General features: G+C 40.1%; 1 protein-coding gene across 1 annotated transcript in view; it reads left to right on the top strand.

Moving 5' to 3' along the window:
- Nucleotides 1–23,187, top strand: part of COL25A1 (collagen type XXV alpha 1 chain) — a 317,436-nt gene that overhangs the window by 225,038 nt on the left and 69,211 nt on the right. Inside the window, exons 8-12 of the mRNA XM_075032675.1 lie at nt 3,548–3,619; nt 4,510–4,617; nt 8,504–8,539; nt 18,895–18,921; nt 21,611–21,655. Coding sequence (XP_074888776.1) covers nt 3,548–3,619; nt 4,510–4,617; nt 8,504–8,539; nt 18,895–18,921; nt 21,611–21,655 — 288 coding nt within the window. The remainder of the gene's footprint in view (nt 1–3,547; nt 3,620–4,509; nt 4,618–8,503; nt 8,540–18,894; nt 18,922–21,610; nt 21,656–23,187) is intronic.

The raw sequence follows: 23,187 nt of genomic DNA, 5'->3' as shown, positions 1-23,187 counted from the left end.
GCCTTCTAAAGCCTCCCACGCATGCGAAAACTATGCACCCATTATAGTTTCTTTGCTGGGTTCCATTTAATATTCCTGTGTCTCTGGCTCTCTCCAAATACACATGTTGCATATGGGGAGATGATCCAGGTCCAAGCTGGCATTGCATGTCTCTGACCATTAGGTCTGAGATTATGCCTGCTTTGGGCAAAGGAAAGAAAGCTTTGTCCTACTTGGGAACAAGCCGAAAGAAGTTACTAAGCTGCTGATGGAAGAGTGGGGTTGTCCCCTTGTCTCATGTGTTGTTTATATAGGCAGAAAACTGCAGTACTGATATCTACTCTTGAACTTGTCTGTGTGGTGTTGGGAAGCACTGAGAATGCTGGGGCTGGACTGTGAAGTGCACTATGTAAAAGTTTTTGTGTGGACCTACACAGAACTTTCAAAATTCTTTCGTTTCTTCTCAAGAAAAAAAATAATTCATGGCAAACCACCATAGTTTCCAATTAAACTCCTTTCTTAATTAATTCTCAGCTCTCTTCATGCTCAAGATGAAGTAAATCAAACCTAATACAAGTTTTGAGTTTCCACTTCTTAAAATGTCAAATCGCAAATATGCTACTTTTAGACGTAACTGAAAATTACTGTGCTGTAATCCTAAAGGCTGATGAGTAAAAATTAAGTTGTTAAAAGATTTTCTGTTTATCCCTTTTTTTAATAAATGAGATTTAAAGTTTATTGCTTGCTACTCAGATTTTAGTTCTTTTTAGCTTTCTTGTTTGTACTCATTTCCATTACACGGGTATTGTAGTTTTATCTAGAAGAGGAATGGACCGTGTGCACAGCAGGGCTAATGAGTCACAGATGTAAAGATTCTGGCATGTTACCATCTAATAACTTCTTTAACTTATATTCCATAATAAGATAAATGCAAATTTGATACATCTGTTTTCTAAATGATGTATCATTCCAGTCTTAGCAGTGTCTCAGGAGTGAGTTTCTTTAAATGTTTGGAGCTTTAGCCTTTTTTGGTTTTGTTTTCTTTTTATTTGTTTCTAAAGAGGAGATTTCAGGTCACTGAGCAATGCAGTTAGCCTCACCACAGTTTGTAAGAACAAAGTGGGAAGGCTGGTAAAAATGCCACTGGCTTTATGGGATCCACTTAAAGGGTCTCAGCTTCCTCATCTGATGGCTGTGTATGAGGAATAAAGCTGCTGAACGCAACTTGAAGGTGCTAGCGAAGGACACGCATGCATCAGAAAGTTACTCTGCCTTTTTTTGTAGAGACCGGTGCAGTCTTTGTGATCCAGAGGATCTCTGATGTGATTGCATGTGGAGATGAACAGAGCAAATATTTGCCGTGTTAAAAGAATCTGCTGCAGCTGAGAGACCTGGCAGGCTGCTGTTGCCTGTTGGTGCTGTGCACCAGGCCAGCTGGGCTGCAAAGGGCTTGTGCACTGTGGCAGCGTGGGTTGCCCCAGCAGAGCCTTCATGCAGGACCTCTCGGAAGCCACCTTGTCTGGCAGCCAGAGCCAGGTGCAGCCTTCGCTTTTGGAGGTGCCGAGCTGAAACCCTGCAGCCATACACTCCAGGCCTTACAGAGGGGCCGTGCCACCAGCTCCACCTCGTAGAGGTGGCAAGCGTGCGCGCATGCACGTAGGGAGCTTAGTGCTACCAGGCTACGATTTGTTCTGGGTTCCTCAGCCTGATGTGTCTCAGCCATTGAACAAGCCTCTGCTTCAGACTGTGCTGTGCTAAGGGCAAGGAGAGGACTTTGGCATTTCTTTAGGAGTTCACTGCTCAACTGCGTATGGTTTCAGCTTTATTAGAAGGTCTAATTCACACCCTACGAGGCAGCACAAGAAAGGTGTTGAACTGAGAGCAAAATTCACCCCTTGTATTGTCACAGCAGGCCACGATCACCACATTCTTCTTTTTTGTACCAGTACAGTACAAGCTCTGCACATGTTGGTAGAGTAGGATATGAGAAACCATATGCAGCATACAGCGCTTGAGGGAAAATATTTTGCCCTGGATATGAAAATGCTGCTGTGTATGTCTTGAAAATGTTGACCTTGGCCATTCCAGAATACCCAAGACCTAGCAGTAGATTGTTGTTCAGTGTTTATAATTGTGTATGTACTACCAGTTTATGTGCTGAATGTCATATGTTAAACAGAACGTGAGGAGCAGGATGTTAATTACACAAAGTGCTTCAAAATCCACCGTCACTGCTGTCAAATTCTGCAACAATCCAGAGTCAAAACCTTCTATGTAGCTCTCTAGAAGTGCTGTAGCACATTTTAATTTAAAATGGCTCAGTCATCTGCTGGCTGATAGTCTAAGAACTGTCAAAAGTTCATAACAATTTATTGTAATTTTAAGGAACGTCACCTCTGTGGGACTGCTCCTTCTAAAATCTCTTGATATTCTTGTTGTAAAGTAACCACCTGTATCTGCACTGTAGTGCAAACCTAACTCTGTTTCCCATATGACAGAAAGGCTGTTTCCTGTCAGTAGGCAAATGTGGGGTATACTAAACATAGTGTTCGTTTTGTTTGTCTGTTAGCAAATTGTCTCTGTGATGTTTGTGTTGTGCTGTTTTGGTACCATGTTATGCTGTGTCCCTAGGGTCTGCCAGGCTTCCCCACAGTCGCTGCTCTGCACAGTAATCAGATCCTCACCGTCAAGGTTTGTGGCTGACACGTACCTGTTCAGTCAGGTCTCTCTGTATCAGCATAAAAGTGCACATGAAAAATTGTTTTTACCGTTGAATACCAATGAATCCTTATGGTGGACCTAAGTCAACCCTCACTGCCTTTGCATTGGTATAAGTACTCCTGATGCAGAGCATGGGATCAAATCCGTAACGGTGTATAGTGTTAGCCCTGGAAACACCCACATTCCCCGTGATCTTGGTCAGTATTTTATTTTCAGATCAGATTTTTCTGTAGTTCTGCTTCCCTGAGGCATACAGGAGTGTTGAAAATGTCAGTGAACTCTATACTGCTTACATGTAGAGTCAGCTATTTGTGTTAGATATCAGAGGTTTAATCTGTACATACAGATTTTTTCAAAGCGCATTTGCAAATTAAGCAGGAAGGATTGAAGCAATCTGGTCAAGCTGGAACTCCAGTCCTTATTAAAATGACATCATTCTTCATGGCACAATATGCTGGTTAGAAAATCTGACTGAAAGTTGAACTGGTGCTTTGTCTCTAGAAGCTTTGCTGAAAGAACAGCATATAAAAATACTGATTTTTAGAGCCCAGGTAGTGAAAAAATTAATACATGTAAAGAATTCTCACAGGAAATCTGGGGATACAAAAGTTAAGCAGTTAACTCATTGTATATGATTAAATTATAAAGCAGTCTGTCCTGTACATTAGAGGTAAATTTCTTCAAAAGAAAATGCACAGTTTCTGTCAGGCAGAAGCACCGGTTTATATTATTTTAGCTATTACAAATCTAATGAATATGTCTTTATTTCTTTCTCGGGCCTTCTGATGTCTATTCTTCAATTCTCTCATCTCTGATCTTCAACCTTTGACCTCACCTGCCTGATCAGATGGTGTTTCCTAAAATCAATCATGGGTTTCTCTCTGCTGATCAGCAGCTCATTAAACGCCGCCTCATTAAGGTAGTGCTTCATCTCACTGGAGTCTGGTTCTTCTTTACATTCAATTTACTCTTTGCTGTACCTTTTTGTCAGATGCCTTCTTATAGCAGGTTGTTCATTTGAAAATGTTTTGGAATGAAGAAACTGTTAATGATATTAACAATTAAAAGGCTATGGGTAGCTTTGCTAAACGATCCACTTTTAAGATGCAGTCAGCTTTTTTTAGCAGTTTGCAGTGGTGTGCTGGAACTTAAATAACTTGAGCACCATTTTTTGATGTCTATTTTTTAAGGGGGAAGGTAATATGTTTTGGCAACTCTCTTGAAAATTGGCTTTTACAACTTAATAGGAAAAAATCAATAGAAGACTTAGCTAATTGTCACTATAAAACAGCTCCCCAAAACAGATGAAATATTATCTACAACTTTGTGGAAAAGCAGTTATTTTCCATGCTCATTTTTGGAATCTATCCATGCATCATTGATGAGCTTGGAAAATTGCCATGCAAACTGTATATTCTCACATGTCACTTTTCTTTTTTACCTCAGCTTTGTTATGATTTTGCCAATTGCGAAGCAAACAGCTGCTTATTGAAAACAGTTACTTGCTCTGGGGAGCTAGATGAGTAAAATATTGCAAGGCTACCCCAAATTTTGGCATATGTGCTGTGGTAGGACAAGTAGTTTAGAATTTGCACCTTCTGCTCTGTGGCTGATTGCACTGGACAGATACAACCCCCTCGTCTTCAAAGCAAAGTGCAGTCTCTGCCATAAGCAGTGAAGAAGCCACTGTCCAGCTCATGGCAGCTTCTTCCAGCCTGTCTTGCGCTCTTTCTGGGTAGATCAATGTCTTTTTGTGTGGTTGGTTGATGCCTCTAAAGCAAACTTGTGATGAGTTTTTTGTCGGTTTAGGGGGATCAAGGACAAGCTGGACCCCCTGGGCCTCCGGGGCCACCAGGACCCAGAGGTCCCCCAGGAGATACCGGCAAAGATGGTCCTCGTGGGATGCCTGGCATACCGGTAAGTCAGTCTGTTGCTGTCATGGTGTCCCAATTCCTCTCAAGTGTATGCCAGCTCAGTTTCAAAGATGTTTTCTGAGGTAAGGTTGGCAGGAAAGACATGTGGAAGCTGAACCGCGGGCAGATTTCATGGTGTACCTGGAGTCCCACACACAAAGAGCAAGTTCATAGCAGGGCCAAGAGTAACACCTGGGTTCCTTGCCTCCCAACCCTGACAGCTTCCCTGCACATTCTAAGGTTTCTCGGTTGCTCACTGATGTTTAATAGCTGCGTGAGGAGGGTCTGCCCCTCCACAAGGAGTAAATGTTTCTACTCAGACTTCAAGATAAAGCTGAATTCGAGATGTCGGAACATGAACAGGCTTGACTTCTCACTTCCTAATCATTTAGCCTCAAAAATAATGGAATCAACATAATAAACTGCTAAATGCTGCCCAAAGTATGGTGAAGTTTGGAGACAGATTCTGCCATCTTTACACAAGTAGGACAGTACCATTTTCTTTGGTTCATTCCCCATATTTCATTAGAACAACCAGCAAAATCCAGTATATTGCTTATTGTTTGTTTTAGACACAGGATCAGAGCCACCGCCTGTGGCACTTTGTGACCTGATGATTAAATATGAGTATGGTTTTGGTTTTAGATTTTGTAGCCTCCTTAATTTTCATTCTTTCGAAAGAAGTACCTCTTTTCGTCATGAATGCCACTGTGTTATCAGTGTGGAAATGGAATCGCAGACAGGAAAGAGATGTGACAACTGAAATGCCACACGTACAGATGCGCTCGCGCACGCACACCCACACACCCCCCGTGATAAGTAAAGATCGCGGCCAAGAAGACACATAGGGAACTAGCAAGGTGAGGACCAGCACTGGAAACAGAAACAGCTTTTTTGAAGAAAAAGCATAGCTCATTATATGGAGCCAGGACAGCAAGGCATAAAATTTCCCTGTAGGGCCTTGTTAGGTAAAACCAAGAAAGAAAATATCTACACTCCTATTCTGGCCCTATTCAGGTTGCCTCGTCTGAAATTGTACTAACTGTACAAATATAATATAACATGATGATAATTGTAAGACTCTGCTATAATTTCCTGTGAAAATCCAGCAAGACTTGCCAATTAAGACCTGTAGTACTCTAGGGTTGCTGCTGCTGTTGTTGTTTTGGTTTGGCTTGGTTTTTTACCACCGTTGCCCTTCTAAGTTCTAGCTCAAGGTTATGAAATGACATTAAAAGTTTGTTGCTTCCATTGTGATGCTTTACTTTGACCACCCACTCATTTCTTGTTAGTCCTGCAGCACATCAGGCTTTGGGCCTCATCTGGGCCTCCCTTGTGTTCTTTTAATGTGGGAAAATTGACTGCGGTCAGCAGAGTTGCTTCTGGTTTGATGTAGTGAGGGTGAGACTGAAACCAGAACCCATTTCTGACTGCAGTGATACCATTTTTATAATTCGCATACAAGAGGCTAGCAGAATCAGCTGGTGTTGCTGATTACAACGTGACTGTGTATTGCTTGGGGTTTTGTGCTTTTTACCAAAGGGAACATTAGTGTTTCTCATAACAGGAAAGTAATGCATTTTATGCAATGAGGTCATTCCATTTTATAATAGTTCTGTAGTGATTTTGACTTTAGATGGCAAGAGAGAGTTTCTTTTTATAGTTTTTTAAGCTGTGGCTATCTTAAGCCCTATAGTATTATGGAAAATCTGTTCATAATACTGCTTTAGAATCGGTTTCAAACAAGCACTCGGATAGAAACCATCCAGATTGCTGACTGTTGTTACCATCCTGCTCGTTGCTACTGTCCTGTACCCTCAGGTTAATGTTGCTGATCCTCAAAAGGCTTGTTCCTGCATGGCTATGTGATATACAGTCAAGCAGGAGAGCCGTAAAGCAAAAACTTAGCCGAGAGGTAGTGACAGCTTTGTATTTTTAAAAGGCTTGCATGAACCTCTGAGCTAAAGAGATGAACAACAAAACAATAGCCACACTGTGTTATGAGCAGGGATGTTGCAGTACCACACAGCTATAGGAGGATGTGCTTACAGTGGCCAACCACCATTAGAAGGCAGTCATTTCCTCTTTTGCAGTGCTAGGCAAAGCAGGGGCTTCTCTCCCAGCCTGTCCCTCCCAAGCAAGGAGCTTTACAATCACCAGAGCTATAAGATGATGTTTTGGCCCTTGCTTTCCTCCATGCCTATACATTTGCTGTGTATCCTGAGAAAGTCGGGCAGCCAAGGCAGCAAGGCACAGGGAGCAACTCCAACAGCCACCATTACTTCTTTTCCACAGTGTAGCAGGGTTGAGGAGCAGCCTGTGTACCCACACGTCTCCATCTGTGCCCACACATCTCCATCTGTGCCCACACGTCTCCATCTGTGTCATCACCACCTTGCATCCCAGAAGCGTGCATCCTGTTACAGATACTTAAAGCTTCTAGAGATGTGAATGTATTAGTTTCTTGGGCAGGAAATCTTTAGAGCTGAAGAGGTAGGAATGTTAGGGAGATGCTGTTGGGCCTATCGCCAGCAGAGAGAGCACCAAGGGAGAGTAAGAAGGGGTTGTGCAGCCTTCTGCTAAGCCTTTCTTTGCATGTCAACAGAAGAACCTGTTGGAACCAGAACATACTTGCCTTCCTACAGAGTGATACCTGGAATAGGTGACTTCCCTTTGCACTGCACAGACAGCAGCATGAAGATTTTGAAACATTAACACCTCCAAAAAGAAGTAAAAGAAGAGCAAGGGGTTTTGCTGGTAATAAGACAATAGAATATGATACAAACTCTTGAAATTATTTCACGATTATTTCCCAACATTTATGGGGATATCTTGATGCTCACTTCAGGCTGTGTGATTGCTGTATACCTAAGTTAGCAAAGCTTCAGAGTGAGCTGAAAAGTCCAACAAGCTTGGGTAATTAGCTGTCAGAAACCTGTGCTTGTGTGGTTTCTCCTTCCTGGGTATCTCAGTGTGTTTGCAGATGCTACATGTTTGCTTCTGAATGCTATGCACACATACCCAGAGAATCAATTCTGATTCTTTTCAGTTACCAAAAACAGCATCAGAACAGTTCTCATCAGTTTTTTGACAGGTTTTCTTTTATGACAAAGATCCTGCAGCTGTGCTGATACAACAGCACGTGGACTGCCCTATGCTCTGCTGGGTTTACAAGGGAGTGATCTATAAACCAGATCACTGAAATATAGGAACTCTGTTTTTTTTGGATGGGTATTTTTAGCCCGTATTGTACAACTGACATGTTTTACTGTCTCTACAGACTGTTGTATGTGTTCAAATAGGAAGAAAGGGGAGAAGATAGATTCTGAGTTTAGGTAGAGCTGTGCCCACAGGAAGAGAATACATTGGAAAAATGATGGGTTATTGTTTTGAAAGCCAACACAGGTATTTAACAGCTGAGTAATTATTGCATGGCTTCAAAATACCAGTATTTATGGGTTTATGGAACATGATAATTTGCAATGGTAAGTTATGCCTGCTGACTGAGGTGATGACACAGAGCAGTAATTTTGGAATATGTAAACAGTGGGATTCAGCACATATGTGAAAATAACCTTTCTCTGTGTCCTTTAGCACCACTGACTGGAATGGAATATTATGTTTGGCACCAACGGGTAGAGTTAGGACACCAACACTTAACTGTTGCCTCAAGAACTATACCATTACATGATTGTGAAATAGAACTTTGCCTCTTGAAATGTCTGAGATTTGGCCTACTACTTTAAAAAGCAAAAAAATAATATATTTAATGTGCAGTCCGTTGCCATACCTGTTTAAGAATGGAATTTTTAAGGTACTTTATTATTAGGTAGAAAACAGAATTCAAGACTTGTTACTGAAATTATTCACTCCTTTTTTTTTATTTTAAGGGTGAACCAGGAAAACCAGGAGAACAAGGATTGATAGTAAGTACTTTTCTCTTCCAGTTTGCTGAGAAACTGTAACAGATACGTGACATATACACTTTTTAAAATGTGAAATTCCAAAAAGCTTTATAGGTCTGTATTTCCTAACCTTCCTTTGTCACAGACTATTTGTGAAGAACACATGAGAAAGACAACATCCTCTTTTTACATACAGTCGCCTGTCACATAAGGCCAACTTCTTCTTTAAGCTTGCAGAAGTAGAGGGAAATAAAACAGCTGAGGGCACGGCAAAGCAAAGAACAGCCAAGCCAGGTGTTCCCAGTTCCTAGCCCCTACTTATCACTGTCTCTGAAGTTGAGCTGTTTCCACCTTGAGACTGTTGAGCAGCACAAGAACCATCTACTTGCTTTAAGGGCCAAAATCCCAGCTGTCTCTGTGGCAATAGCTCTGGCCCTTTGCCTGATGGAACAGTGAAGACACAGCACAGCATACTGAAGCTCTCAGAATATTCTCCTCTCCTGAGGTTTTGGGTTTTTCCTGTGTGTGAGAATGTAACAGCCAAATGAATGCATTTTTTACAAATATTCGGATATGGAAGTAGATGTTTTCTGTTGCATCAGGAACTAATTAACCCTATTCATTTGGAAGCAAATTGAAGCTCCACTGGTTGTAAATCAGCTTCAGCCACAGGGTAAGGCATCAGAAGTTTCTGCCTGTCACATATTCCCAGAACTGTGAAACATGCGGTGGTTTTTTTTCCCTTAAGATCTCCCTAAACACTCATGGTCATTCTTATTTTTATGAGAGATGACAGAATTGTAGCCTGTGGCATGTGGTTTTGATTCCTGAATGCTTCTGAGAAGGAAGATTATATGCCTAGCAATCAGTGCAGATATGATTGCTATCTGTTTGAATTTATGAAGTTTTAAAGAGGTGTGTGATATTTTACCTTGACAAATTGCAAAACATTTTGAATTGACAAAATCCAATATCTTTTGGAAGAAAAAACTAAGATCTGAGACTTGGAAATACCTGCTGTGATCAAGCAGTTAAAGTCCTGTACTTTTTCGTTTTGAGATAATGGTTTAACAAAACCAAAATCAAAGCCTCCCAAAGGTACCACCTAGTGTTCAAGCATGCTTCCAGGCTCTTTTTTGTTCTGTCCTTTTGGTTTCTGAGCACCTGTTAATAATAGGTGCAATAGCTGGGAAGGGAGAGTTTTTTGTTTCTTTTGTTTTATTTGGAATATTCTCCTATTTGACCTCTGGACAAAACTCACTCAGATTCTGCAACAGTGTCTTCCTTCTATTCAAGACCAGATCTTCAGGATCACAGAATCCCTGAAGGCTTTTAAAGCAAAACATAGTCTGTCACCTTTTAGTCTCCATGTTTAGAAGAGTGCCACTGGTCTAAAGTAACCATCTGTGTGTAGGAACTAAAGAACTGCTACTGATCTGTTTCTCTAAATGCAGGTGTGTTTAAATAGGGAGAAAAGGTGTTTTAAAATTTGAATCAGCAAGCTTGAGTTACAGAAAGATCCCAGATTACATGAATTTCCAACTCCAAATGCCTGCTCTAAAAGTCAGTCTGATGGCTTAAATGTTAGATTGTGTATAGATCAAGTAAAGAACATAAGAGTATCAGGGAGGTAATTAATTTCTTTTTATCCTTCTTGGTGCTTCTGACATACTTTTTATGCCAGTACAGACTTCCAGACTCTCTTCACTGTGGAAAGTGCTACAATTATTCAGGTGCTTTCTAGCTGCTTCTGACACCTTCCATCATGCATTTCTGCACTTAGATATCTCTCTATTTCCATATTGGAAATTGAGACACTACTGCAGAAATGGCTGATTTTCCCACAAGTATGCTGTAAAATTGTGTTGCCAGATAAAATAGGTATAGTTTGCTGTGGAGAACACAGGCCTCTGCCTACCTGAGATACTTTTTCTGGATTATCCACGTATTAGCTTTTCAAAGTAAATGAAAATGGAGACCTCTGCCCGGAGGAGCTTCTAGGTTAATTCTGCAGGAATTCTTTTGTAAGGACTTGCCTCTGTTTCACACCAAGAGTCTGAAGCCAGAATTAGCTTCCTGTTTTTTTCTTCCTGATGAAAATGAAACTGTGAAATCAGTGGGTCCCATAAGGAACTACCAGTCCTGGTCTTCCAGAGGTCCACTTGTTGGGGTGTACAGTGGTTTCCTACTTCCCCACATGTCCAAGGCCCTTTCCAGTAAGAAGCAAGTACTGTGGCATGTACTCTGGTTCTTTGTCCAGGATGGAGGCAGGACAGAGCCAAGGAGAGCACCAGATGCTGTGAAACAATCCCTACAGTTTGGATGTACTTGCTGAAGGTTGTGGAAGCTGAAGGCTGTTCGTAGCCTATAGGATCATGCTCTCAGCAGCTTTAAGTGCCATGGTGCTGTTCAAGTTAAGAAGAGCTGCAAGCCCGATTACAATAAAGGGGATAGAAGCTCTTCTCTTTCAAAAGCATTTTTAACACCTGTATTTGGTAACATGCCTTGGTATTTCTAGATGAAGGTACAGGTTGTTGATAGAGCTGGTAAACTCGGTTTTAACCTGTGAATCAAAAATGGCACAGCTTGAAATTACTTAGTTTTCTATTTTCTCTTCTTACAAGAAGTGGAATAAATTTCTTGAAGAGCACAAGATAGTAGATAATGAGATAAGAGTGTTTCCCGGCTTGTGTCTTAGAATGTACCAGAAGCCTACTACACATGTTGAGTAACTTGTGACCTACTCAAATAATGTGTGCCCTGATTCACAAAAAGTTGAAATAATTTGAATGCATTTGGAGTTCTGGGAATGTTCATGTTCTCTTTTCAGTGAAATTGGAAATCCAGTAGCTCTAGTGAAGACGTGGCAATTTACTCCAACTGCTCATCTGCTGCCATGTTCTCCTTAATTTGTAATGAAGTTCCGTGTCAATAAAGAAAAAGAAAATCATGTTTCAGATGATGTTGAGAGAGAGGGCAGTAATAACCTTTTTGCCTCTCAGGCAGGGGAGGTTTGCTTGGACCATATACAGAGAATGACATTTAAGTTCTCTGGCATGAGTTCTGATTTGACACGAGAGAGCTTAGCCTGTCTTAGGTACACAAGGGAAATTTGCCTTGAAGACAGAGAATGGCTTTTTTTTTTCCCAATTTCCAATGTAAGTATGTGTGGGTTGGGGCAGAGTGGTGGGAGGAGAAGTTTAGGAAAGCTAGTTGTTGCTTACAGGGGTCTCTCATTCCCTGTTGAAAATCTTTCCAGATTGTTGGAGTGCCAGTGTGCTTCTGTTGCTCTTCTATCCTTGCGGTTCAGATGTTTGGGAGAGCTGTTCACAAGGGTTTTTTGGCTCTGTATGTTGCTGTGTCAGGAAGAATCTGTTTTCTCTTTGAGCCAAGAGAGTTCAATTTCTTTTTAGGTAAGAATGGAGGCTTAGGTTTAAGTTAGAAAGGTGTGACTGTATGCATCTTTAATGTTAGAAGGGAATGTAAGAATGACTAGTTAGTGGTAATTTGTGTCTGGTTTCCATGGCACTTGAAAGCCCTGCAGATCTACTTTCTACAAGAGTCGAAGGTATCATTCCTCTGTGCAGAAAGGATTAAGAGAATTCAGAGGGAGGCCAAGCAGTGGGGCGACCAAAGGGATTAAGTTTTGAAATGTTATGTGAAACTAGCGAAATGTATGCTATGCAAGAGGGAAGGCCAGTAGTTTCCTTAGCTTTTCAACCTTTTCAGTAAAGTTGTGTACTGCCTCTCATATTTTATCTTTCTTCCCATGCCATTTGTCTGCTCTTCCTGGCAATAAGGACTCTTAAACACCATACAAGAGTTTTTCTGTTTTATCTTCTCACTTTCAGAATAAATTATAAATGAATTTGTGATTCTTTTCTACCTGAGGACTAGGATTTCTGCTTGCAGACTATTCATGAGAACGTAAAGTGAGTCAGTGATGAGCAATCTCAAAGACTGACACTGATAGATCAACATTTTCAGATTCACGAGCTGCAATAGGATAGAAGCTGTACATGGGCTGTTTTTGTTTCTAATTTCCATGTGGGAGAGTGTTTTGTGCTTTTATGTTTAAAATACTTTAAACGAGTGCATAGTAATAAAAATTTGGAAGATCAAAATTTACAATGTTTTCAGCTCCTCGGAAAAGAAGTAAATTTAAACATGTTCAGTGTGTGAATCAACCACTTCTTGCCACTGAAAAAACCCCGTATATTATTTTATCCCCCAAAATTGGCTTTAAAGACAGATAAGTAATTTTACAGATGTTTTGCATAAACAGAACACTCCAGAATAACCAAAGAATTCAGGTAAAGGTGTCCCTTTGCAAAAGAAATCTATACTATAATGATTAACCCAAATGCAAAATCCCTCTGTTTAAAGATGTATTGTTTTCCAAACTAGTAGTTGTGTGCTTATACAGTCTTGCTGGGCATCTGTTCAAGAAAGTAAGACCTCATGTTACTGCTTTTACTAGTTATTCAGAATAAGAAGGATGTTCTTCCAAAGGATATTGCCTTTTTTGTGAAAGACAGTGGAAAAGTGTAACCTTGCAGTTAAGTCTGCAAAATGTCACATCTTTAAAATGAATGAATATCCATTTTTCATCTTATGTTAAAATGAACAAAATGAACTCACAGGGACCAGGCAGAACTGACTGGGAACTGCTGCTGGCTTCAATTCAGTCTTTCAGGCCAACGGTCAAGGCCAGATCCTCAGCTGGTGTGAATCTTCATAGCTCCTCTGGGAAACTACTAATTGTGATTTTGTTTTCAATGGCCAGAGTTCTGCAGCAGCCTTCTTTGTTTCATTCTGGTAGCATGTTCATAGTAAATTTTATAAGGTGTTGTTCTTAAGCTGTTTGGCTGCAAAAGTTTACTAAGAACTAGCAGATGAAGTGGAAATTCTCAGCCTGTGCCTCTCACAGCAACTGTTCTTTCTTCCCTAATACAATTGCATTGGCCTTAACTTGCAGGAAATCTCAGGAACAATAGCCTTTGGCATTGTAACCTCTGTACTTCAGTAATGGCTGCCACAACAATGACTAAGAGAATGATGATAAGAAGCTCTGCCTGACCACTAATTAATAGTTATTGCCACTCTTTTTATCAATTAAGTTAGATAGCATGGGCGGGGGACACTGGTTAATCAGAAGTTAGATGAATTTCCCATTATAGTTAATCTGTTTTCTTAGCTGGTCGTTCTTTTATCTAGGTGATTCATCAATACTAAAGCATTGCAGATTTCCATACTAGTACTCTAGAAATTGCAGTCTTTATGAAACACTCCTCAACCACACAGGAACATGTTTTCAGAATTACACTGTGTGCCGCTTACACACAGAAAATGGGATCAGCAGGTAGAACACAGGCTCCGCTGAAATGCAGATGAATACCTTGTATGAAACCTGTGCTTTCCTCTTCAGCTACATCTGCTAGTTCAGGTTTTCTTCTGAAGTTCTTTATGATGTTAGACTGGTAAGAAATTGGTTTGCGGGAGTAAGGAAGTGATTGCCCCCTGTACTCAGCACTGGTGAGGCCACACCTCGAGTAGTGTGTTCGGTTTTGGGTCCCTCACTACAGGAAAGACATTGAGGTGCTGGAGCGTGTCCAGAGAAGGGCAACCAAGCTGGTGGGGGGCCTGGAGCACAAGTCCTATGAGGAGCGGCTGAGGGAGCTGGGGCTGTTTAGTCTGGAGAAGAGGAGGGTGAGGGGAGACCTTATCGCTCACTACAACTACCTGAAAGGAGGTTGTAGCGAGGTGGGTGTCTGTCTCTTCTGTCAGGTGGCTGGAGATAGAATGAGAGGAAATGACCTCCAGTTGTGGAGGGGAGGTTTAGAATGGATATTAGGCAAAATTTCTTTACTGAAAGGGTTGTCAGGCATTGGAACAGGCTACTCAGGGAAGTGGTGGAGTCACCATCCCTTTAGGTATTTAAAATACACGTAGATATGGCCCTTAGGGACATGGTTTAGTGGTGGACTTGGCATTGTCAGGTTTACAGTTGGGCTTGATGATCTTAAAGGTCTTTTCCAACCTAAATGGTTCTATGATTCTATTCTAAGTGTTTAATGATTCTTATAGGCAGCAAAGGGGAAGTATCTGTTCTCAGGGACAGTCTTGGAACTTCTTTTGTCCCATAGAAATATAGACACAGTACCTCCTCCAGGCATTCTAGTTACAAAGAACTTTCACTTTACATAGGAAGTATGGAAGTTTAGAAAAACAGGACTTTGCAGGGGTGGGGGTTGCAAAGCTTTGGAATAAGAGAGTTTTTGTATGACAGTGTATTGCACCATTGTGACGTTTTTGCTGTATAACTTTTTTGGTATACAAAAGCATTCACTTTTTCATTATATTTGTGTTAGGCATTTTCATTTGGTGTTTGCGCTCACTGTCCATAAACTCTGATACCTTGTAAAATAATCATTACTGCTACCCCAGACCTGCAAATTGAAAATGCCCAAACTTTCTATTTCATACATTTTTTAAATGTTAAGCAACTGAGTCACTAGAAGTTGAATACAAAAACACCTTGAGAGGCTTTTGCTAATGTATCACACCCTGAATTACTGTGCTTTGAAACTGCAACTTTAACCTTTACAGGGCAGAATTATTTCTTGTTTTGAAGCTTGCTGAAGCACAATGAACAGAGTAAGCTTAAAAGGAAAATATAATTGTAACATTAGAACGGAGGTCTAGGAAGAATTCTGGACTCAGAACATTTGTTCTAACTACATTTAGGTCAGTATTTTCAGGGGGGTTTTTTTGTATTTATTCCAGATAGTTATTTGTAAAGGTCCAACTGAAGCGTCCAACTTTATTCAGTCATTTCTGTGATGCCAAGGTTTGACATGATACAAACTCTGGAGGTCTGTTGATTTCAGAAAACAGTGATTGAATAATGGCATTCATAGTGGAAATATTTTACCTTTTAAAAACAAAATTGCACAGAGTTTTATGAACATTTGTTTATCCCTGGTTACCCAGTTCTCCAAGTGCTTAAGTAACTATCAACTAATTCTTCATCTCCAGAGAAACAGATAGCAGTTGAATTTCTTTGGAGCAATGCACCTTCTTTTTCCATCTGTTGAGGAGCCATTTGAATGAGAACCTAATTCAGTGAAGCCCTGCAATAGCTTGTCATAGCTGCCTAGCTAGATTATGCTATTGCACATGATGGCAAAGCGTTCTTCTGAAGTGTTCATGATACCTGAAACAGTGAGAACTATTTTAAATTTTTATTATATTTAGTTATCTTCCTATTCTGGGCAACTCTCACAACCAAAATTTTCAGCCCTCTCAGTCTCTTGCTCAGAGAATGTAGGTAGCATAGAAAATAGGCACTTTACAGCAATTCCGGAGTGTTTTACAGTTTTTTGAAGTCTTTTTCTGTTAGTAATTTAATTTCAGGTTTTCAATTTAAGTTGCTGCTGGGAGGCTTCTGTGGGGGAGGGATGGAAGCTGTCAGTGGATGACCTGCTACATTTCCAGTGGCTTTGAGCTTCTTTCCCAATGCTAGGGAGCAGTGCTTTAAAGAAAAATTGTTCCTGTTCAGCTATGGTTTACAGTCTGAACATTCAAAGGATAAGAAGCACATTATTATGTGTAAATTGTGAAGTGTATCACTTTAGGTAAGCTTTTAATTGCAATTGGTTTTCTGAGCATACCTTTTCTGAAGGTAGATGTATTGTTGAGAACTGTTCTGGTCATGAAGCGGCATAGTAGCTCAATGGGCATGAGACACCAGAGCCATTACCAGTCAGAGTAAAGGCTTAAGTACCAGAAATGGAAAACTGCTAATTGTATAAAATATTTATTGATAAGTATCTGCTGCTTCTTTTCTCTGATTCATTTTAAAGGCACAATAAGAGCAAGACTATGCTTCTATGTAAATATTTTCTTATTCAATAAATCCTCTGGAGGAGCTGGAATGGTGGCAACGGTGAGGGGGAAATTCTGGGGAAAGGTCTTTTCCTGGAGACATCTGCAATGTCATGAATTATATCCATCCCACAGGCTGACAGCTGCAAGCAGCAGGCACAAAGTGCTCAACAGAGCAGCACATTTAACAGTTTACTTTGGGGGACGGTATTAATAAGTGAATGATCATTTTACCTTCAAATAGTAACTTTGTATTGAGGGCTCCCAAATGGTAATTTAATATAGCTGAATGTCTTTAGGTTTTATTAGCTTCTTAAGTAGTTAGAAACTGAAGTGGCAATATCCATTCCTCGGACATAAAAGTAGCAGGTATGAGCCGTGAAGGTAGTCATCAGTTGTTCTGTATTCAGTCTGGCCTACTGATGGACAGATTTTTCATAAGACCTGAAATACCCCCAAAATGCAACTGGTTAATATGCAAAAGGTCAACAGATAACTGATGCCTAGGACATAGACGTTTGGAGCCTATTCTGGTAATGGTGATGTAGGAAAGCTCTAGTTTGAGCATTAATTTCTTGGAGTTTTTAAGATGTTAGCCAAATTTACATCTTTCTCACAGAAGAAGGGGAGGATTGCTGGTTCATCACCTGCCATGGTGTCAGGCACTGGAAGAAACTTTCTTCCTTAACTGGAATAAAGGGAAAAAACCTGTTTGTGGAGTATGTTGTTATATCCGTGGTTCCTTACCCAATGGGCCACTCTCACCTACAAGCATCCTCTTGATTTGTTTTACCTAGTTTTTTCCCTGTCTTCAGCTTTCTTGGAGACTGTTTGCAAGCAGTGCTTAAGAAATAGGCTGACCTTCATTGACCACATTCAGTATTACTGGTGTCCTCAGCCTCTAGCAAATCTTAGGGTTAGAATTCAGGCACTTACTGAGAAGAAGACCTGATTTAAACAGGAGGTTTTTTGAAATGCAGTGGGCTGGGGGGGGGGCGGGTCTCCAGTCTGAAAAAGCAGATTATCACTGTGCTAGCTGCTCTGATCATGACCAGTGCTGAGTGCTTGGGTACTTTTGCTTCCTTTTGAAGATAAGGGAGTAAACTTGTCACCCTGCACCTCACAGGTAGCTTTCCATTAACAAAATATGTCCCTACAGTCAAAAGGAAATGCTTATAAGACCCTAGTTCTGCTGAGAAAATCAGGCAAAAGTTTCAAGAAGCAACACTAATCTATATGCTCTTGCAAGGCTTGATGCCTTAGACGTATGAATCCACATTTAAAACTGCAAGGCTTTCATCCACATCAGTGGATCCAGGACCCAGAACTACCACCAGTGGAGCTTTTTCATGCTAGCAGTTTAAAGTTGCATCCAAGCAATGTTTCAACAAGCCCTGTGTCTACTAACAGTGGAGGATTCTGCCTAACTTCACGCTACCTTAATGATAAAATTGGCCCTGCATTTCAAAGCAGCAATCCTTTTGTTTTTCTGAATAATTGCAGTTCTACTATCAATGAATTCCTTCATTCTTTCATGCATCAGAAGGATTTGGATTCTCTGGTTTTGGCTTTTTGTTTTGCACCCCCATGGAGTTAGAATTCCCTTTGCTTGATATAGCACCAGCACCCACAGACTGCACCAGCACCCAGAGTAGGAAGATGGGGAAAAAAGTGTGTAAGAACTGCAGCAGACATGGTCTGGCTCTTACCAAAACAGACTGCCAAAATGTCAAAGACATGGTTGGCTGATCTATTTCCCTGCTGCCTCCTCTCTCCACTGTAGCCACAAACCACCTGGGTACTTCAGAGACACCAGTTGAGAAATGGGTCCTATTAATATCAATGAGACTTTGACTTCTGTGTGACATTAAGCAGTTAAGCTTTCCTGAATTGAGATATGTCTTCCTGCCTTCACAGGTCATGGGGACAAAATGGTGATTCTTTACTTCCCAAGAGCATTCTTAATGATTCCTGAAGTTAATTCTTAATGATTTTTCTCTTAACTTGCAAGTAATGGCACAGATCATGTGTTGGGTAAAACATAGTCATGTATGCTGTTACCTAGAAGGTGAGGAGATTTTAAGGCTTATGCCACTCTATCTTAGACATACTTGTTTGTATAAACCTTGTTTATATGCTGCTGAGCAGATATATTACTGTGGACACACGACTGGCTGTTAGCTGGTATCAGAAAGAGAAAAACCACAGTCATCTTAATGCTGACAAATTTCCAGATGGGTTGGAAGAGAAAAGATTAGAAGGGGGGAAAATTTGAGTCTTCCAGTTAGTTCCTAGATCAGTTCCAAAAGAGAAGAGAAAAGATCCATTGTGCATTTTGTGCATAAAGTTTTACTTTTCCTTGATGTATAAAACATCAGCTGGTTTCAGTCCAGGATCAGAATGCTTACACAATAAGACAGTTTTAATTGGTCATTTCAGTTTAAATTGGCTAGAGTTACAATGTTAATTGAATTGTTTTCCCTTTGCAGGGACCTCAGGGGCCTCCAGGACAAAAGGTATAGTATAAACAATACTGTGAAAGTGATTATTCCTCCTGGTGCCAAATTGCTAGCAGAAAAGGTGAATGGAATTAGCTACTGTACACCGCATTAAATCAGTTAGTTTAGGCTCTGAATTTTGTTTTTGCAAAATGCAGCCATATGATGTGAGACATCAAATTTCTCATTTCCCCCATCATAGGAAGTTCAAGCAATGTAGAGCAGACTGTTTTCAATCTGTCTGCTTAACTTTCAGGTGAAAAGGTCACTATAATTTTCTTGTTCATGCACTGGTACCACTAGGAAACCAAAGTTAAAACCTTGTGAAAGGTGGGGAGATAGAGTTTCTGATTAAATGCATGTCCTTTCTCAAGTAGATCAGTGCCATATGACTAAAAAATTGACCAGCAGAAACAAAGGACATAGGTGTTGCTGATAAATGGTGCTTGGTTGGCGGTGTTCAGGTGGTCTGCCGGTGTCCTCCTGTTCCTTCGGTAACCTGAGACCTGACTTCCTGGGAATGCTTTCAGCATTATTTACGCTCATTAAAGCTGACTGCCTCAGTTTGATGGAGTGAGTTTAGGATTTATGGAATTACACCATTAAACCAGTCCTAGATATATCAGCAATAACAGCTAGTAAGTGGCACTTTTCCAGCATCTCGCCCACGCACTACCAAGGCAAGTAATTTTCTAGTTGATTTCGAAAGATTAAAAAGTTGTATGGAAGATATTTAATAAAACAGGCTTAATTTGTATAAAGAAAAAAGAAAGAGGAAAGGCCTAAGTAGTATTAACGTATGGGAGAGGGCTGTCACCTCTGTTTTTCTTCTGAGATAATATTCTTTAAGGTGAAGGTTTGCTTGCATCTGTTCAAATGGAACTTTTTGAAGAAAAGAAAGAAAAACCTGCTGCTGTGTAAAAATGTAATCCCAAAGCGTAAGAATTGGTGGAATTTTGTCAGCTGTGAGAATTTTGTACAGAGTTTGCAGGCTGAAGGAGAGGACTACCCTTCATGTTTGGCAATGAAGGAATACAGCATTGTAAAGCTGTACTGATGTCTAAGTTGCCATTATAAAATTATACCCTAAGACTCAGGGAGGAGGGTATTTCACATGTACAGCATCAGCTAAACCCATGTGCTGATGAGCTTTTGAATATATGGTAAACTTTTACGTGGAATGGTAAAATCAGCTTTATTTACACTTTCTAACATCCTGTGTCTTGTAGGTTATAAATAGGATAGTTTATTGAGGCTGATGGTTTAATGCCCACCTAAGCTTTGTCTTCTAGTTTTCTGGAAGAATTATACAAAGATGTGAAAATGCTCACTAGGGCCCCTTTGCAGTGGCTAGCAGTCATGACCATGCATCCAGCAAAAAGAAGCAACAGGAATGCCAAAGTGGAAGCTTTGGGAGTAAGGGGAGAGCATTTTGGGTCATGGAGATACGCTGGGATGCCATTGTATTATTTCTTCCTGATTTGCAGCTCTGTTATGAGCTGGAGCCTCCTGGGCATTCAAATGTTGGAGGTTTTTTGAGGCCCTCATGACTTGCTTCCTTTTCTTGTTTCACAGGATTTCACAACTCTATTCATTGACAAACATGTGCATCCATTCTGGATCCATTCCCTTTGGGTGTTGGTGCCCTTTGGGTAAACCATTTCTAGAGAAACCTCTAACCAATATGAATAGAGGGGGAAATGTCATGCACTGATTCTTGGGATGGAGAGAAAGCAGGGCATGAAGGGATTCACAGGATGCTTATTTGTTTTAAGGGTCCTGGGAAACTGCACATTTCACTGTCAACAAAGCCTCTGCCTTTCCCAGTCCCCTGGCCTCTTTTTAGGGTGCCAGCCCTTCAAAAAGCTATCACATTTTTGTATGCTGATAAGGTGTTTATAAATGAAAAATAAAAATAATGCTTTCAGTTTCCTTGCTGAGCAACATCATTATTATATAAAAAGAGGAGAACGCTGTGTAAGCATATGCAGTTTTCCTGGTTTCTTCATGCCTCAGGTTTTCACTGAACACCTGTAGCAAGTCGCACAAGTTCCTTCAAAAAAATTGTCCATCTTACAGAAACTTAGTGTAAGAGCTTTGTAAAAAGATTCCTCCAATGTTACAGGTCAATGCTAATATTTGGCTTTCCTTCTTTGTCTGGCCTGTGTTGGTGTTTAAATTTTGATTGCAGTAATACTGATGCAATTTAAAAGGGTATCTGTAATTTGCACTGTCAGGCTGAATTGTTGCAGATTGTCTCTTAAAAGCTCTAAGATAGATTGGTGCTACCAGTTATTGAGCTTGAAGCATCACTCTTGAAGCATTAATCGTTTTGTGCAGGTGCTATGTTCCATTGTGTAGGATCAGTCTTAAAATTTATTGAAAGCATAAAATGGAATTGCATTTTAATTCTTACATTTCTTCTGAAGCATTCACAATATTACAAAGCAACCATCAGCTTGAAGTTTGTTTCTGGAAGAGGCTGTACAGTGGGACAGTCATTAAAATGTACAACATGAGAACACGTGTGATTAGTATAAAATCTCAACTGAAAAGAAATCTTAGCTTGGATAAAAATTAGTTTTTGAAAAATTTATTGCAGTTACAATAAGCAAGCATTCACCATCATTTCTAAGTACTGTATTAAGAGATGAAAGGTTTCACGACCTGTTTAATTTGCTAAACACTGGCGTCTGTTTCCCACCAGGGTTCTGTCGGAGTGCCTGGTGTTCCAGGGAGAGACGGACAAGTGGTGAGTTCACTGACTTTGTCAGCACTGGCATTATTTATGTCATTGATTAAAGCTACTTAGGGCTTGTTCACATGAGCAATGTGCAACCTTACATCCAGAGCTGTGGTTTCAAATTGGCTTCATGGAAAAGACTGTACAATCTGGTTTGTGCTCTGAAGTAATTTTTTCTAGTTTTACTTGAACAGGCAGCAAATGTAAATTAATTAAGCTGGAAGTCTGATGTTCAGATTTGATGATGACTGATAGGTTCCAGAGAGAAATGCATATTAGTAGTGTGCAACTTTAGACAGTATATTTACAAACTAAGTTTTTCTGCAGATATTTTTACTTTTTGTTAACTGAGTCCCATGATACAAACACTTATGTTGATACTGGGTATTTATACAGTGCCAATGCATTGTTAATACAACTATAGAGAATAAAAAGAGACTGGAAACACAGGTGGACAATAATGTGAAAGTGAAGTTGGTGACAAAAATGCAGAGAAATAAATCAAACAGATATATTCTTGAACACAGCCAGGATGAAATGCTAACTCAGGCAAGTCAGTGTCATCTTTCAGTGCCGTCACCAAGTTAACTCACAGTTCAGAACAGCCCTCCATAAGGAGAGGTCACAGTAAAGTAGCAGGGCTGTTTCACAGCATTGCTAAGGTTTGTTGGCAAATCTGGGTGGTGAAGTTTAAATAATATCCCTCCCTGACTGTAAACAGTATTATCCATCTGTTCTAACAAGCACTAACATTCTTAGTGAACGTCAAAAGCACTTGCAGGGAATACCAAAAGGAAAATGTATGATACAGGTTGTTCACCATGTTTAAGCAGCAATAGATGGTAGTGTATAAGAATCATGTTATAGAATCCCTTCTTCTGCCTCCCTCCCCAAGAGCCCTAGGAATAAAAGCTCTAAAGTGTTTCAAATAATTTAATTTTAATTCCTCTTTCCTAACAAAAGAGATGTATTGTTTCGAATAGCATAAAATACAGTATTAGACCTGTGTTTTGACAGTGGTTATAAGAAATGATGTAATAATCAGTTATTTCACTTTAGTGATAATGCTAGGAAAATATTTTTAAAATATTCAGAGTATTATGACTACTGTGGAACAACAAAAGAAAAAATATTTAGAATTAGCTCTATATAACAAACAAGAAATTATGAGAAAATATTATGAAACAAATTTGCATTAAGACCTGAGATTTTTTCCTTCATATTTTATAGCTGCATTCAATTGCAACGTGAATGGTAGACAGTACTTGCCAACACAGATGCTGTTGCTGTACATAATGCAAGTAATTTTTGTGACCAAAGTATGAGTGAAAAGCCAGTGAAGACACACTTTGTAGCATGATTTTCTTTGGATGTGCAGGAAGATGTAGGAAGACTGGACAGGGTAAAGTTGCAAACCACATTGAATAGAATAGAACTGATGATTCACATTTTATCCAAGAGCTTTACTTTTAATAGCATCATCACACAAACTCTAGCCAGAAATCTTCACTCAGATGAGCACAAAAAATGGATGTTGATGA

The sequence above is a fragment of the Buteo buteo genome, chromosome 1 (assembly GCF_964188355.1).
Source record: "Buteo buteo chromosome 1, bButBut1.hap1.1, whole genome shotgun sequence".
In the NCBI taxonomy this organism is placed as follows: domain Eukaryota; kingdom Metazoa; phylum Chordata; class Aves; order Accipitriformes; family Accipitridae; genus Buteo; species Buteo buteo.
This window is presented reverse-complemented; position numbering and strand designations above follow the sequence as displayed.